The 17,248-nt window shown below is 48.4% G+C and overlaps 2 protein-coding genes across 3 annotated transcripts in view; one reads left to right on the top strand and one right to left on the bottom strand.

The window, feature by feature from the left end:
• Nucleotides 1–5,491, top strand: part of DDX17 (DEAD-box helicase 17) — a 21,021-nt gene extending 15,530 nt beyond the window's left edge. The window contains exons 12-13 of one of the 2 annotated variants that reach the window (XM_078076633.1): nt 1,234–1,476; nt 2,461–5,491. In XM_078076633.1, the coding sequence (XP_077932759.1) occupies nt 1,234–1,476; nt 2,461–2,966 (749 nt within the window). In that variant the 3' untranslated portion in view covers nt 2,967–5,491. The remainder of the gene's footprint in view (nt 1–1,233; nt 1,477–2,460) is intronic. The other variant, XM_078076634.1, reaches the window with a different exon arrangement.
• Nucleotides 5,489–17,248, bottom strand: KDELR3 (KDEL endoplasmic reticulum protein retention receptor 3). The gene is made up of 5 exons (XM_036102254.2): nt 16,949–17,248; nt 12,631–12,731; nt 7,981–8,139; nt 7,229–7,481; nt 5,489–6,414 (listed from the first exon to the last, which is right to left on the bottom strand). The coding sequence occupies exons 1-5, from the start codon at nt 17,037–17,039 to the stop codon at nt 6,374–6,376; spliced, it is 645 nt and encodes a 214-aa protein (XP_035958147.1). The 5' UTR covers nt 17,040–17,248; the 3' UTR covers nt 5,489–6,373.

Here is a 17,248-nt window from a genome sequence, read left to right as displayed (position 1 = left end):
ACGGACCCTTGATGCATGCTCCCCGCGCTCCAGTGGTCCCGTGTCAGAAGGCGGAGTTTTCGAAAGGAGGCCGCCAAAAATAAAAGGCAAAGAGACGGGATCGGCTGCAGCGGTTTCCCAAAGGAGGAGGGAGTGTGCATCGGTCTGGTAACAAACAGAGAATGTTTTTTAATTATTTATATCACAAAAATCTGTGTTTTATCTAGGATATTTTCTGAATATTCTTTGTAAAATGCAGATTTTTTTCCACAAAACATTAGGATTCTTTGTTATATTAGATTTGTTTGTTTAAGTAGGTAAAAATATACATTTAGCTGAAAGCATTACACTAACATTTACATACTTTAAGCATTAGGAGGTTTATTCAACCCAATTCCCAGCAGTGGATAGAACATTAAACTGTGTCTCAAGGTTTCATGGTTTTTCCCACCCTCTTTGGCTATTTAATTTCCCAGGTTATGTAGACAATCTTCAATATTGAAGCAAGTACTGAGTTGAAATAACCTTGAGTTGAGCAAAAAAAAAAACAACAAACCTCATTTGGCAGAGCTGGGCTTGGTAGTACAGTGAAATTTTAGTGTAATGTGCTCTTGCGGTAATTGAAAGGGGAAAGATAATTTGGATGATTCTGCAAAGGAAAATAGGTGTGTACTTAACTTTGGCTCTGATGAGTTTTTTTAAATATGAGAGCAAACATTTTTTAATCTTAAGTATTTCAGTTAAGTCTCCTTGAAAATGTAGTAATAAAGTATATGAAGTTTCTTTTTTCATTTTGCTCTGTGACTGGTTTAAAGGTAAGTTTGTTATATTACTGGTAGATTTTGCCAGGCTTCTCCCAACAGAGTAGAAGTAATTTGACCTTGTACCTTATCAGTGGTACCACTTACTTTCTACATTTCCAGTTTTGAAAAGGAACTGGAATTCGATACGGTTCCTGCCAGTATATTGGTTAAAATAAAGAAGAGGCAGGAGTTTGGATGGTTGGATGGGATTCCCTTAGGATTTTACAGCTGATAAAGATGCCACTTCCTGTGCATGTCCCAAGAATCATTAATCCTCTTTTACTCTGTTGGGATAAGTCTTTTTTTGTTCCTGTTCAGAGTGGTTACTAACTTAATTTTCTTTCCTCTTGCTGTCATCTGCATTCGTGCTTCCCACCTGTTGTTGGCATGTCCTTTACCTTCTCTTTCCTGCCACATCAACCTACCAACTGACTCACCGTTGGCTTTGAAGATGTGGAAGATGTCAAGTTTGTGATCAACTATGACTATCCAAACAGCTCAGAGGATTACGTGCACCGTATTGGCCGAACAGCCCGTAGCACCAACAAGGGCACCGCCTACACCTTCTTCACCCCAGGGAACCTAAAGCAGGCCAGAGAGCTGATCAAAGTGCTGGAAGAGGCTAATCAGGCTATCAATCCAAAACTGATGCAGTTGGTGGACCACAGAGGAGGCGGCGGAGGAGGGGGTAAGGGTAAGTCCTGGAGTTCTCCAGGTACTGCCGAGGTATCTTCTTGTGCTCATTGTGCCTTTTTTTTTTTTTTCTCCCCAAGTCTTGTGAAGGCTTTTGAGTATGTTGCTTAATAACAGGGGCAGTGATTAGTAGTTTTTCATAATCTCTTCTAAGTAAGACCATTGGCGGGGGCCCCGGCTGTCATTGTCCTCCTCTTGCATCCCAGTATTTCCGTAGATGGTAATAATAAAACTGACCTTTGTGTTTTGAAGTACATGGTGCATGTTCAGAATTAAGCTGAATTCCGGGTGCTTTTAATACCTTCAAAAGCCTCAGTGTATATTAGGTTTTCAGTTTTTCAGGTTAAGAGATAGTAATTTTACACCATTTTATGGTCTTAGGCATAGTTAATGGATCTGAAAATTGCATAGTTGCAAAATATTCTAGGATCGGAGCTTCTTGACTACCAGTTTGGTATTACTTTGTCCCAAACTTACTGCATGCTGAAGCTGTTAAAATTACCTGAGAAGTTTCTTAAATAACAAGGTTTTGTTTTTTAAGTGGGTTTGGAATTGAGCCTAGGATCCCAAAGCTTGTGAGGTAATTCCGATGAAGTTAGGTCCACCAAGCAACGTCTGAGAACCACTGTGTACTAGTAGAGGGTCCGGGTAGGGTGGTCCGAACTTAGCTGCTTGTCTTTGTTTTTTAACCTGTGGTAAGTCACCTAAACTTCTTTACGTCGTTCCTTTATTTTGAAGATTGTGTTTCTTGGTAAACTCTCAAAGGGAGAAGTTGAATGACCTTGAATGTTCACCATTCTTCTGAGAATGTCCTATTAAAGAATCAGATTATGGGTATAAGTTTTAAAGTAACTGATTTGGAGGCTGGCCTAGCTAAAGATCAAGAAAGAAGGTTGAATACTTCCGTGCCTCATACGAGTTTTTACATCTGGTTATGTTTGGATTCTATATCTGGCATTAAAAATACCTCGTGTCCTCCCCTCAGGAGGTCGTTCTCGATACCGGACCACTTCTTCAGCCAACAATCCCAATCTGATGTATCAGGATGAGTGTGACCGGAGGCTTCGAGGAGTCAAGGATGGTGGCCGGAGAGACTCCGCGAGCTATCGGGATCGTAGTGAAACCGATAGAGCCGGTTATGCTAACGGCAGTGGCTATGGAAGTCCAAATTCTGCCTTTGGAGCACAAGCAGGCCAATACACCTATGGCCAAGGCACCTATGGGGCAGCTGCTTATGGCACCAGTGGCTACACGGCCCAGGAGTATGGCGCCGGCACTTACGGGGCTAGTAGCACCACCTCAACCGGGAGAAGTTCACAGAGCTCTAGCCAGCAGTTTAGTGGGATAGGCCGGTCTGGGCAGCAGCCACAGCCACTGATGTCACAACAGTTTGCACAGCCTCCGGGAGCTACCAATATGATAGGTTACATGGGGCAGACTGCCTACCAATACCCCCCTCCTCCTCCTCCCCCTCCTCCTTCACGTAAATGAAACCACTCGAGTGGTAGTGACTTGTGCAGACTTACTACATTTAAAGGAACGCTGTCTTTCCCTTTTTTTTCTCTTCCCCTTTTCTTTCTTTTTTCTTTTTTATTTTTTTCCCCAACCATTGTGATTTGTCTTTCATGCAGATTAGTTAGATTTCACTGCCAGGTTTCTTCTGTCCGCCAAAATGATCCAGTCTGTAATAACAGATTTTGTAAAAACATATATATATAGCCGACTGGAAGAGTTCCCCCCCCCCCCCAACTTCTTGCATGTTGAGGATACTTGAGCTATTTTTCATCTTTAAAGAAAAAGTAAGGTATTAGGCCCTTTTGTGGGAGCCCTTTTTTTTGTTGTCCTGAGTTGGGGGGGGAGGGTAGAGGGTTGAATTCTGCAGAAGAAGATGGCATCTGTGCTTTAGGTTGCTCTCATTACTGGGTTAGAAAACCAAGAGGGAATTCCCTGCACATTTTCTGTAATGCTTTTTAATGTTCCTCAGGCCTGATGAGTTTTTAAGACAGTGCTTTGCCATTGTCATTTTGGCTGATTGCTTGTTAAGTGCATTTGACAGTTTAAAAAAATTCCTAATTGGTTTTGTCTCCCTTATATTCTGCCTTGCTCCTTCCCAGTTACTGAAAAATAACCATTTTAGTCTGGTTAGACATTGAATTTTTGAGTTTTTTAAGTGTATCTTTTAAAATTACAAACCCCAAGTGTTTATTGCGATGGTTAAATGTAGCATCTCAGCATCTGGGTGGAAGCTGCCTATTTTTCTTCCCCACATAACCAGGGACCATCTGTGAAATTCATTTTCCAACTAGATAGCTGCTCTGAGCAGAATGAACATAAATGCTCACTGAAAATTTAGTAACCAGGTAAATAACCAGTTAAGTATGCATTCACCTGCAGTATAAAAACCACCTTTAATTATAAACAGAATATACTCAGTGGCAAATTTTCTTTTTAAACTCAGTATCCGTAGAGCTAGAATAAAAGCACCTCTTTGCTAGCTACTCAGCCCTTTTGGCCAAATTATCTTGAATAAAGAACCTTTGGGGGTCTGTTAAGAAAGCTCTTAATTCTCTTCATACTCTTCTCTGCAGTGCTTTGTAACAGCTTTTGGATGCAAATTTTCTTCAGCATCCTTTTACACTCAGCTTTTTACAGGTAGGTAGTGCTTAAGAAAAGTTACAGAGGACTAAAGCCTAAGTCCTCACTTTTCTTCCTGAAGGTAGGTGAGTTTGTCCCCTTGATAGTGATACTGTTTTACTGACACTTCTATAGCACATGGGCCTAGAAGGAATTTTCTGCTCTTGTGTTCACTGTAACAGGACAGGGAGATCAGACAGCCCCAGAACCCTCTTCCATATCCAGTGTTGGACTATTAATTTTTTGTGCTATTATTGGTATTGTTCATTAACAATGTAGTTAAAGGGGGAAGGCTCCACTGCATTCTTTGGCTAAGGCCTGAGGGTGCTTGCTGGTTTGTAATATCTAAATACTTGAGGTTTTTTTTCGTTTTGTTTTTCTTTTAAAATTCTTCAGGGAGAGAGAAGGGATGGTTTCTGAGGGGTTCTGAAAAGTATGGTTGAATGTGCAACATACAGGTAGGTTGTCAGCCGAAGCTGAAATGTACGCATGTAAGAACTTCCACATGTCTTCCCCTCCCCCCACACATATATTTTCTTCTTCTTTAACTGTACTTTTTTTCCCTTTCTTCTAGAAGTTGAGGCTGAGGGAGGATGGTAGGCACAGGAAAACTTGGCAAAACTGCTATGTGCTTTTAAAACCAAAGTGCCCCCTCACCCCTTGCCCCCCCCCAAAATTAGTTTTTGGTCTAAGCACTGACCAGTCCATTATAGATATTTCTTTGATTGTTTTTAAACAGGTGCCACCACAAGGGGTATCCTACTTACTCTCTTGCAGGTCTTAAAGCATCCCTTTGTGGGAAGGGTCTCTGGGCAAGCAAGTGTTACTTGGTCAGCTGCTTGCTTCCCTTTTTCCACCAGGGATGATGTCATAAGTCAAAATAACAGCATATTCCAAATCTCAAAAGCAATTGTGGCCTGAGCACAATTGAAATTTAGCAGAGTTTTTCCTTTATAGCTTTAGAGTAACTCTTCTGCTTCTCTGTCACTCATAATTCAGGTTCTGCCTTTGCTTCAGAACATGAGCAGAAGAGTCCTCATGTGATGCTAGTTGTTATTGCAGTCATGGTTGAAACTCATTTAGGGAAAGGATTTCAATATTAAGCTGTGGGGCTGCTTCTCCCCAATTCCTAACAATCCATTGTGTGGACTTTTCTCATCTAAAAGGTTGGTGGCTTTTGCTTGGGATCAGTGCTCTATTCACGTTCTTGCTGGTCTCTGAACACATTCCTGTTGCGTTAAGACTTGAAAGATTTGTAGATGTGTGATGTTCAGCAGGCACAGGATGCTAAGAGCTATGTTACTATTCTTAGTTTGTAAATTGTCCTTTTGATACCATCTTGTTTTCTTTTGTAGGTATAAATAAAACACTGTTGACAATAAGGTGTGAACTTTTTATTGCTTGAAAATTCTCTGACTAGAGTCCACTGGTAGTTTTCTTAACAATTTCTATTTGCTTCAAGACACATTCGGGGGTGTTTGATTGAGTAATCACCCTAGCACCTAAAAATGTGAAAGGGAGGTGGGATTGATTGGTCTTAATGGAAAGATTGTGGAGTCACAAAGCAACAAGGCCAGGCACCTAGTAGGTAAAGGCTTGGTCATTTGTTTCCTCATTGGTAAATGGTCGTCATGGTGGCGGTACTCACTTAGGTTACTGGGATTAAAGTACTGTGTGGAGCTGCTGTGAGCCATAGGAAGACCCAAATCTGTTTTAAAGGTGAGGAAGGAAACTACTTCAGTCTAGCCAAAACTGATAAATTTGGCTTTTGCTTGTGGCTTGAAGACAGAAGTTGAAGTAACACTTCACACCTGTAATACTAGGTCACCTCTGTATCACTCCCTAAACTTGAAAGTGAAAATCAAATACCATGCTTCTAGTACTTGAAGTCTGATCTTTGGGGGCATTTGCCTTATACACAGACCTCTTTCCAGATGGGATTGACTGTTCCTTAGCATGAGGCTCACGCTAGGACCTTGGGAGCAATAGTACATGGGTTAAGCTAAGATTTCTTGATAATCCAGTTGACGTGAGGCCCCGTGCTTGTGTAATTGGCCTAGGTTTTTTATTGCTGCTATAATTTAAGGGACAGATCGGTGAGAACATCTACGTAGAATGATCAGTGCTTTGCTGAAATCCACACTAAGCGTTTTTCTCATTTTAATTGTAACATTTGGTCCGAGTCCTGTAGAAGTGGTCCAGGAGAACATTTCAAATACTTTGTTCAGTGTTCTTGTTAGGGTATAGAACCATCTCTGGGGCCCTCAAATTGGCATTGGAAGACTTAACTTCTTTCCTTTAAGGACTAGAAGAAGATGGAGATGAAATTAGAATTTATCACATGAAAAGACTCCCTTACAAACTGCAGTTTCTCTAATTCCCAGTTCATAATAGGTGTTTGTTAAAGCCAAGGGGGAAACTTCATCCCAGGTTAACTACAGACTCATACACCACCTCCCCATCTTGGTTACTGATCCCACTTTCCCTTAGGCCATAAACTTGGCCTCCCTTTCTGTTTCACATCTGTCCAGTGCCTTTGAGATCTGCCCAAAACAGGTGACTTCTGCCCACACACAGGCGACCTCGTGAACAACCACAACTGCTCCATCCCTAGTCTGCCTACTTGGCTGCCTTTTGCTCTACAGGGCAGCTGCTGGGCTGCTGCCTGAGCCTTCCAGTGGCTGCGCTCAGCAATCAGCGGAATGCAGACCCGTAACCCCTCATCTTGCTTGACCTCTGAGCTCTCCAACTTTATACATTGTGACCACACTAGACTTTTCGTCCTTTGACACACCAACCTGCTTCCATTCTCAGGGCTCCTACATAAGCTATTCTGTGGAATCTTTCTCCTATATTTTTCTAACCAAGTATTCTGTCAAATGTCCTCCCATAGTTCTCTCTACACAGTGGTTGCACAAGTACATGCAGTATCTAACTGGTCTGTATTTCTTCATGGTACTTGTTTCCTGAAAATACTTGTTCATCTTCCATCAACTGAAGTAAAAGCACCAGGAGGGGCAGAGACTTGTATCTATACATTCACTTCCAGATCCCCTCCTGTTGAATGGGTAACTTCTTGTGCAACCCTCCAGAACAACCCTGCTCTGTCTGGTACCTACCTTTGGTCACATACAAGTAGAAGAAGTCACAGTAGAAGATGGTTTGTACTACTCCAGACACCACTGCAATTTGGTCATAGAAGTTCTCAGTCTGATACCGCCTGATCCAGTTAGCCAGGTAGAGTGCCCGGTACAGCCCAAGAAAGAACAGGTAGTGAGTAGTAATGGTCTCCGCCTCTCCAGTTTTACTGATCATGAAGAGCTGGGGCAGGATGGCCACTGATTCCAGGTAGATAGAGAAAGTCCAGAGGACCTGAACCAAAGAGAGAAGTGGCCAGAAGAGGTGAATCAAGACCATGAAGGGGCCCATCTCTTTAAAAGGATGTAATTACTGGAATAATCTAGTGCAGCAAAAAAAAAAGAGTTTCTGAAATAATCAGTGTATCATTCCACCCCTCTATAAATACAAGATATTTCTAAAAGATTGAAGCAAAGTGCTTTTTTTTAACAACATCACATGAACATTTCTTTAGAACATAATTTTTAATTGTTGCGGAACTTTATTGTCTAAACTCGTCTTAATTGAAGCCATGGTTTCTCAAAATGCAGTCCGTGAACACTAGCATCAGAACTTGCTGCTACGTTTGCGGGCCCCCAGGTTCTTGGGCTGCAGCCCAGACCTCCTGAGCTGCAATCACAGCCTGGACTGTGCTCTAGTAACCAGCCACCTGTGGGACGGAAGGTCTCCGCCATAAGCGGTGCCGGGATGCCTGCTCTGTTAACATAAGGACTATTTGGGTCCCTTCTCTTACCTCCAGGGGAGTAAAACTGTAGTTCTCAAGGAAGGAGAGACCAATGACGGGGACCAGAAGAAACTCCAGGCGGAATGTGTCATTCTCACTGTCAAATGTCTTCCGAAATTTCCCATAGATCATGTACACTGTGATATAGGCACAGAGGAGAAAAACCACCTAACAAGGGAAAGAAACACATGGGAATCAAGTCATTTTCCAACCTATTTGCTGGGCTTCCAAGCTACCCTGAGTTGGGACTTACCAAATAAAGGGCTAGTGCACTGCCCCAAGGTGGACAAAGTGAAATGTGTGTGCAATTTCTCTTGAGTCATTGGCCTAGATTCTGAAGCTAATGACCCTTTTGTTAAGTAACTCCATGCTTCTAATGAGGACTGATGGCACTAACTATGAACACTCAAAGGTGCCCAGGCCTTTCCTTACTGCAGAGCGTTAGGGAGAAGACCAGAGTTGGTCTCTGTCCGGGAATTTAGCAGTGGCTGGAATTCCAGGGCTCTTAACTCAAATTCCTGGATCTGCCTCAGTGACTTGTGAGCATTCTTGCACCAGGACTGACATCCTTTGAATCAGCCGATCCTTGCTCCTTCAGAAAAGCTCTCTTTTTCTAATCACAGTAGCTGCCCTCCAGCATGTGATGGTTTTATGGTTTGCCAGAGGTTCTCAAATTTGTGTGTGCATCAGAATCACATAAATGGCCGCTTTCCCCCCCGCCCCCAGAGTTACTGCTGACTCAGTAGGTCTAAGTAGACTTGAAGATCTGCATTTCTAGCAAGTTCCTATGTGATGCTGATGCTGCCGGTCCAGGAACTCACTGGCCTAGAGAACTCCTATTTGTACTTCAAAACTCAGATTAGTTTCTCACCAGAATGAGGCAAATATACTTTCGTCACCATAGCTCCATGGGAACCCATTCACTGCCCCCCATGATCACATGTTCTGTAAATGTCTGTGTACCAGTCTCTTTTCCCTATGGGAGGGAATTTCTGTAAGAGGGTCCTGACTTCATGTCCACCTCCAAATCCCCAGCCCCTAACTCAGGGCCCAGCACAAAACATGCCAGAATGAATGAATGAATCAATGAAGTGGTGATCACTTCCTCACTTCGCAAATGTAGAAACTGGCCTGAGGTTCCTACAACTCATTCAGCCATGCCAAGCGCTGGGTCTGCAGTCCCTCCCAGGGCTATCCAAGTCAGACCCTTGGGCAGAGGAATGAACTAAGTAGGTGGTGTTTGCTATTTCTGTGTTGACTTTAAGTAAAGACCATGATTTTAGGACCTCAGACTGAAGTTCACACAGTTCAACACCCCACAGATAACATCATCCATTCCAACAAGATGCCTGGAATCTGAAAGGCACATCTCTGATATGGAGGGGAAAGAGAACCTGCCTTGGTTAAGTATCTTCTGGGTGCTAGGCACTTTACATATATTTTCTCATATAGTCTTCACAATAGTCCTGCAACATAGGTAGAATTCCCCTCACATAGCCTTTCTTCCTTAAAAACGGAACTATTAGATGATGTGCCCAACTTAAAAACTACACTTCCCAACCTCCTCCGCAGATAAGGATGGTCAGTAATGTGCAGGTGAAAGTCACTGGGTACAGTTTGGAAAAGGCTCTTTACAAAGGGCTTAGCCAGCTGGCAGACACGCTATTGCTCTCTCCCCTTCTTCCTCCTTCCTGCCCAGAATGTGATGTGATGGTAAGGAGTTCTAGCATCCATTTTGTGAGCCTGAGGCAACCTTGAGGGTAGATGTCACATCTGGACTCTGTATAATTTGCAGGGCCTCTTAAAGAATTGAATTTCAAGATGGCAATAGCAAAGCATTAAACCAAGCGTGGGGCCCTTCTGAGCAACTGCACGGGGCACACATCTGTGAGTCCTGGTCACACTAAAATGATGGAGCAGAAAGTTAAAAGGAGTTGCCATCGCAGCCCTGGACAGCCCACCTCCAGATTCTATGTTATGAGTAAGGTAAAAATAGATTTTTTTTTTTTTATTTGAGAGAGAGAGAGAGAGAGCACAGGAGGGGGGAGTGTCAGAGGGAGAGGCAGACTCCCTGCTAAGCAGGGAACCTGATGTGGGACTCGATCCCGGGACTCCAGGATCATGACCTGAGCTGAAGGCAGTCGCTTAACCAACTGAGCCACCCAGGCACCCATGAGTAAGGTAAAAATAAACCTTTATCTTATTAAACTAACTATTTTTTAAAAATATTTCTTTATTTTAAAGAGAGAGCACGAGCGGGAGGGGCAGAGACAGAGGGAGAGAGAATCAAGCAGACTCTGAGCTGAGCATGGAGCCCAACACGGGGCTCGATCTCACCCCTGAGATCATGACCAGAGCCGAAACCAAGTGCTGGACACTTAACTGACTGAGCCACCCAGGTGCCCCTAAAATAACTTTTATTTTAAGTCTCTGTTACCAGCATCCAAGCAGTAACATTCCACTTCACTGACTCTGAAACCTGTGCTCCTTTCACTAACCCATGTTGCCTTAAAGAGTTCGGATGGCTGAGGGGCGCCTGGCTGGCTCAGTCAATGGAGCATGTGACTCTTTTTTAAAAAAAATTTTTTTTTTTAAAGATTTTATTTATTTATTTGACAGAGAGAGAGAGAACACAAGTAGGCAGAGAAGCAGGCAGAGGGAGAGGGAGAAGCAGGCTCCCCGCAGAGCAGGGAGCCCGATGCGGGACTCGATCCCAGGACCCTGGGATCATGACCTGAGCCGAAGGCAGCCACTTAACCGACTGAGCCACCCAGGCGCCCCGAGCATGTGACTCTTGATCTTGGGGTCGTGACTTCAAGCCCCACGTTGGATGTAGAGCTTTAAAAAAAAAAAAAAAAGAGCTATGATGGCTGATTAAAAGCTCAGAAAAGGGACGCCTGGGTGGCTCAGTCGGTTGAGCGGCTGCCTTCGGCCCAGGTCATGATCCCAGAGTCCTGGGATCGAGTCCCACATCAGGCTCCTTGCTCAGCAGGGAACCTGCTTCTCCCTCTCTCTCCGTCTGCTTGTGCTCTCTCTGTCAAATAAATAAAATCTTTAAAAAAAAAAAAATTAAAGCTCAGAAAATGCCTCACCCCAACATAACCTCTAATGGTTATGGCCCAGAGCCTAAGACATCAGAGTGGAACCAAGAGATGCTCAGTTTCTCCTATAAAACAGGGCCGTGCTTCAAAGCAACAGCTTCCTATCACAAAATGAAGTCCAAACTGTTGACCTGCGCCATCCGCCCTCCCCCAGCCTTCTGATGGCAGCCCCACCTCCATCGGGCAGCCCTGGCCTGCTGAGCTCCCGCCTGTCCTGTGAATACAGCAAGCTTGTTTCCATCCTGGTGGTCTTTGCACCAGCTATTCCTTCTGCTGGGAATGCTCTCCGCTGATCAGCCCATGGCTGGTTCCTTGTGTCACACAGACCTTGACATTTATGTCACCTCTTCAGAGAGGCCCTTCCTGGTCATACTCCCTAAACAGCTTCCCATTCGTTCTCTATCACATCACCCAGTTTTTAAGATTTTTTTTTTATGGGGCGCCTGGGTGGCTTAGTTGGTTAAGCATCTGACTTTTCAGTTCAGGTCTTGATCTCAGGGTCGGGAGTTCAAACCCCAGGCTCCATGCCCAGAATACTTTAAACAAACAAACAAACAAACAAACTTTTTTTAATTAAAGGAAACGTCACCCTATTTTAATGATTTGCATAGGCTCATCCCTAGCCAAACATTTTCTTGCTTGTTTTATTATTTGTCTCCCCACTTAGAATATAGTTTCCATGAGAATAGGAGCCTCTTGGGGCGCCTGGGTGTTAAGCGTCTGCCTTCGGCTCAGGTCATGATCCCAGGGTCCCGGGATCAAGCCCCACATCGGGCTCCCTGCTTGGCGGGAAGCCTGCTTCTCCCTCTCCCACTCCCCCTGCTTGTGTTCCCTCTCTCGCTGTCTCTCTCTCTCTGCCAAATAAATAAATAAAATCTTAAAAAAAAAAAAAGAATAGGAGCCTCTTATGTCTTCTTCAAGTTCCTGGCTCATAGTAGGTGCTCAATAAATAGTTGTCAAATGGATGTCGGATGGATAATCTCTGAAAGCTCAGAGTTCATGTTTGATTTTTTTGCTTATTTTTTAACCATTATAATAGCTAACCTTTGCTGACTGTTTAATATATGATGGCTATTGGGCACCTGGGTGGCTCAGTCGGTTAAGCGTCTAACTCTTGGTTTCAGCTCAGTCATGATCTCAGGGCCGTGAGATTGAGATGGAGCCCAAGCCCTACCTTGGGCTCTGCACTCAGCGGGGAGTCTGCTTGAGATTCTCTCCCTCTGCCCCTCCCTCTGTCCTCCCCCACATGCGCTCTGTCTCTCTCTCTCAAAATAAATAAATCTTAAAATATATATATATGATGGCTATTATGTATTTGCATGTATTACCTCATTTAATTTTCACCACAAGCCCTCTGAGGTGAGTACTATTATTATCCTCATTTTGCAGATGGGGAAAGGGAGGTACACAGAGGCCCGAGGCCTTGCCTGAGCCCAGGTCCCACAGCGGCTAACAACACACCCAGGTCTGCCTGCCTCCACCGCCTGAGTTTGCAAGCACACTATCTGGGTCTGTCGGGCTCAGCAGCGCCCGCCACCATGGCCACCCACCCCCTCACCTTCATGACTGTGTTGTAGATGGAGATGAAGTTGGTGAACAGGTCCAGGTACCTGGTGGTGAAGACGAGAGCGAAAAGGATCTGGCTCTTCCCAGAGATGCCTGTGGCCAAAGGAGGATGGGAGACAATGAGAACACAGACTCGTAGGCCCGCCAACACTCCAGAAGCCCAGAGCCTGAGCTGAAAAGGCCCACAGGGTGTCCAATCCCACTTAGTGACAACACCCTGTCCCCGCACGGTCCCTCGCTGAGGGTCAGGAAACAGCCCTTCCCGCTGGATCACTTGAGTTCCTCTCATGAGCACAAACACCGAGCTCCCAGGGCCCCGGCATGGGCCTGCCCAGGTTCAGTTCCCGGCTCTGGTAAGCTGAGGCGGGGGGTGGAGGCGTCTCTTCGTTCCACCCCGACTTCCACTGGTGGTCCCCAAAGCTCTGTCTTCTGGAGAGCAAGTCATGGACTTTACAAAGTGTCAATTCACCAGGGGGACCAGAGCGGGTGGAGGAAAAAGCAGGGCCAGAGGAGCATTCAGTTTTATTTTCCAAATTTTAAAAATTAAAAATACCTTTTGTTTAGTTATAAAAGTTATAACTATTTTTACCCTTGATCTTTGCTGGCACACGTGGCCACATCAAGTTGACAAAACTGGGGTCATACTTTTCATGCTACCGCCTCACCTGCTTTGGTCTCTCTTTTTTAACTTCTTATTTTGAATTAATTTTAGATTGGCAGAAGAACTGTAAAGATAGTACAGAGCAGTCCCAGACACCCTTCACCCAGCTTCCCCCAACGGTGACATCTTGCCTAATCACAGGACATTTACCAAAACTAAGACATTCCCACTGACACAGCGCTGCTGACCAAACTCCAGGCTTTATTCAGATTTCTCCCATTTTCCCACTCATACCCCTTTTGTGTCCCACAAGCCAATCCAGGAATCTAAATGCTAAATGCGGTCATGCTCCTGAATCCCCCCGTGGCCACTTTTGCTATGTCATGGAGGTGGGTCCAGGGCAAGGCGAGCCCTGTCCTACCTCCTGTTCCGTTCCTCTTGCTCGACGGACAAGCCCTCGCCAGTCTGGACACCTCAGCAAACCATTCGCATCAGTGATACCTGCGTTTCTGATCCAAAGGCCAACTCTGTCCTCACTCACCCAACCTCCCCAGAGCCAGCTGAGGAGTGTCTGTTCAGAACCGCATCCTTCCCCTGGCTTCTGCGACCATCCACACTGCTGGCTCACCGCCCCTGGCCGCTCCTGTCCTGGCTCCCTAATTGTTGGAGGGCTACCCCGGCTTCTCCCTGTCCCTGTGCCATCTCATCCCACATGCCAGGGATGCCCCAGCTCTAGACGCTCCTCCGAGTTCTGACCTATATAGGCCAGCCTGACCAAAGTCACCATCCCCTCAAGCCCCTCCTCCTGTCTCCCCTCCTTTGAGAATGCCACCACCATCCCCTCAAGCCACGAAACCAAGAGCCACCCTTGAGTCCCTCCCCCGTGTCCCCCCCAGCTCCACTACGCCCACTTCCATGCCCCTTGCCCGCCCGACGCCCTATCTCAGAGGTCTCACTGGTCTCCCCAAGTCCTTCCCTGCTGCCAACCCACTCCCCTCCATTCCACTTACCAACCAATGGCCTATTGGTAATGGATCGACTGGGGACTTGGGCACCGAGAAGTGACATTACTTGATTAAAGGTCTGGTTCCTTTATTCGCCTAAATGGTGCCATATCTATTCCTCTGGTCCTGGATATTTTGGGGAGGGGGACAATTTTAAAGACTGAGGTTGAATACCGCTGAAGCCCCTAACATTCTGGAGGGTGCTGGGTGCCCGTGCCAGCCTTCCTAGTAGTATGGCAGGCCTGAGCCTCACACTCCTCATTGTGAAAGGAGCGGCCTCGCAGAGGTGGGACAGGACTGACCGGAAGCCTAAAGAGGACTTGGCGAGAACGTGCGTGCCCCCTTGGGGGTCTGGGACTTGGACTTGCAGCAGTGAGGCTGGCTGTGGGCGAGGGAGCCCACCCCAGGCATGGGGCGTGGAGTCCAGGAGGCCAGCTCTGGGCTACACCTACTGCTCCCCCATCTCCCAGAGGCCTCACAGAGAGGTCCTCAGCACCATTTAGGAGGGTCCAGGAGGGGACTCTGGTAGGGGATAATTCGCTACCCCCCCCCCCCCAGCCTTTCCCAAGCCCTCCCTTCTCTGCATCCTCAGCCTGCTAGGTTCCTGGGCTTTGCTCACATTTTCCTTAGTGCTTGGGAGCTCGGGCAATCTTGAGCACAAAGGTTTTCACACTCTCTTGAAAGCAGTGAAAAATTTCCACCAGAGCAAGCCATGCTCAGGGAGAGACACCCAGGACATAGAAGAGAACAGGGGCCGGTACCCAGCCAGAGTCCCTCAGGGGTCCACTGAGCACATATGGGACCCACTACAGCCCTCCCTCCATTTCACAGATGGGGAAACTGAGGTTTGAGGTCACACGGTGAGTCAGTGGCTGAGTGAGAACTAAGCCCCAGTGTCCTACCTTTGTGTGTGTGGGGGGGAGGGCAAGGAGTGGTCAGGGAGGGTCTCACCAGGCTCCGCATCTCGGGGTGGACAGGGCTGGCATCCAGGCACCTCACCTCCTCAGATCCCAACCAGGCCTATGCCAACCCCCTCCACACACACACAGGATCCAGCACCCAGCTGCCCTTTTCCTTTTTCCGCAGCACTTAGCACGTCTAACAAACCTATCATTTACTTGGTTGCTCCGACTGTTGCTTGTTGGCAGTTTCCCACTGCTAGAAAGTCCGCTCCCCCAGGCCGGGGGCTCTGTCCCTGCTGTCCCAGTTACGTCCGCCGGGCCTAGGGCCGTGCTGATAGAGTGGGTTGGGGAACAGCGCCCCCTCCTGGTCATGGTTGCTCATCCCGCTCAGAGCCCTCCGCGGAAGAGCAGGGACACGTCCGAGCTAGATCCCTCCCCTCACCGGAGCTGGGAGCCCCTCCCGGGGCTCCTGCCTCACTTCCCCGAGTGGGAATCTGAGGGGCCGTGAGTGCCTATCTCTCCAGAGACCGAAAACTGGAATGGCCTGCAGGTCCAGAACCACTCCCTCTGCAATGCCTCTCACCCCAGCACCCCCCACCCCTCACCAACGCCCCCCTCTCTCGGTGGGTCCACACAGCTTTCAGAGTGACCTGCTTCAGGTCCCTTCCGGGGCCCCCTCCCCTGCTCTCCAAACTTCCATCACTCCCCAGTCCCGACTCCCTAGCCTGAAACACAAGGCCCCTTCACATTTGGACCCCCAGCCCCCCTGCCACTCATCTCCCTTACGGACCACCCCCAAATCGGGCTGCTCGCTGTCCCTGGGACATTCCCTGCCCTCTGCGACCTGTGGGCTTTTGTACCCCCAGTGTCCTCCACACAGCACACCCTTCCTGGGCGACACCCTGCCCGTCCTCCGGGACCCAGCACAGAGCTGCTGCCTCCATGAAGCCTTCAGGGGTCTGCTCTCTGCCTCCTTGGCCCCCTGCCCAGCCTGCACTCATCTCTGTATCCCCTCAGCCCCGTGCCTAGCCCAGGGTGGGTGCCTCCGGGACACCGGCGGACAAAGATGGCTGCAGGAGGCTTGAGCAGCCTCTTAACGCACTGAGTCTCTTTGGCTACCATCCGTCCCGCTGTGAAACTTCTCCAAACCCCCAGCAGGGCTTCCACACTGCTGGGACCTCTCCTGCCATCCCTGGGCTTCGGCTCCGGGGCAGCTCCGGGCTCACCGGGGCCGGGCCTGGTGTCCCTCCTGCCACATCACGGCCGCCTGTGCGCTCGCAGGCGGGGGAGGGAAGAGGGCCCAGCCCGAGGGGCAGTCTGGAGGGGGCAGGGGAGAGCGGTGGGGGAAGGAAAGAGAAGGCCCCGGGAACTGCAGGCTACTTCCTGTGTGCATACCCCCCCCCAACCCCCCCGATCCCCTCGATCCCACCGCGGCCGGAGGCCTCGCCTGCTGCGGAGCGAAGGGAGGGACTGGCAGGAGCAAGAGGGTGTCGCCTCCTCCTATCTCTGTCCTCTTCCCACGAGCCGTGGCGGTGCCGAGGCAGGGACGGCGCGGGGGTGAGTGGAGGCGCAAGCCCACCCTCCGTCCCTACTCCCCACGCGCCCGCTCTTTGACCAAGTACAACTTGAAAGTTTCTTTGGAAGCTGAGCTGTGCAAAAAGAGTTTCAAGCACCGCCAAGCCGGAGTCCTCACCTTGCAGGCAGGCGGCATCGGCTGGCCCCGGCCCGCCCCCGGCACCCCCACCCCTCCCCACCCACCCCCACCACCCCCCCCCCCCCCCCGCCGCCCGGGGCGACCCTCACCCGAGCAGCACTTGGACCTCCAGATCTTCCCCAGGAGCAAGATCATGGCCAGGAGGTGGCTCAGGTCGCCGAGGATCCGGAACACGTTCATGGTGCCCCCGGCGGCCCGGCACCGCGCGCCGCCAACTCCCGGGAAACTTTGTGGCGGGCGAGGCGGCTGCCACGTCCCCGGCCCGGCTCTGGGTCCCGCGCGCCGCTGCCCGCGCTCCGAGCCCCGCGCTCCCCGCCCGCCGCCGCTCCGCCAGCGCACTCCCGGCCGGGCGGTGACGTGGCCGGGCCGGCCGCCGAGCCAGGAGAGCC

This window comes from Halichoerus grypus, chromosome 6 (assembly GCF_964656455.1).
Source record: "Halichoerus grypus chromosome 6, mHalGry1.hap1.1, whole genome shotgun sequence".
NCBI classification, from domain to species: Eukaryota; Metazoa; Chordata; class Mammalia; order Carnivora; family Phocidae; genus Halichoerus; species Halichoerus grypus.
This window is presented reverse-complemented; position numbering and strand designations above follow the sequence as displayed.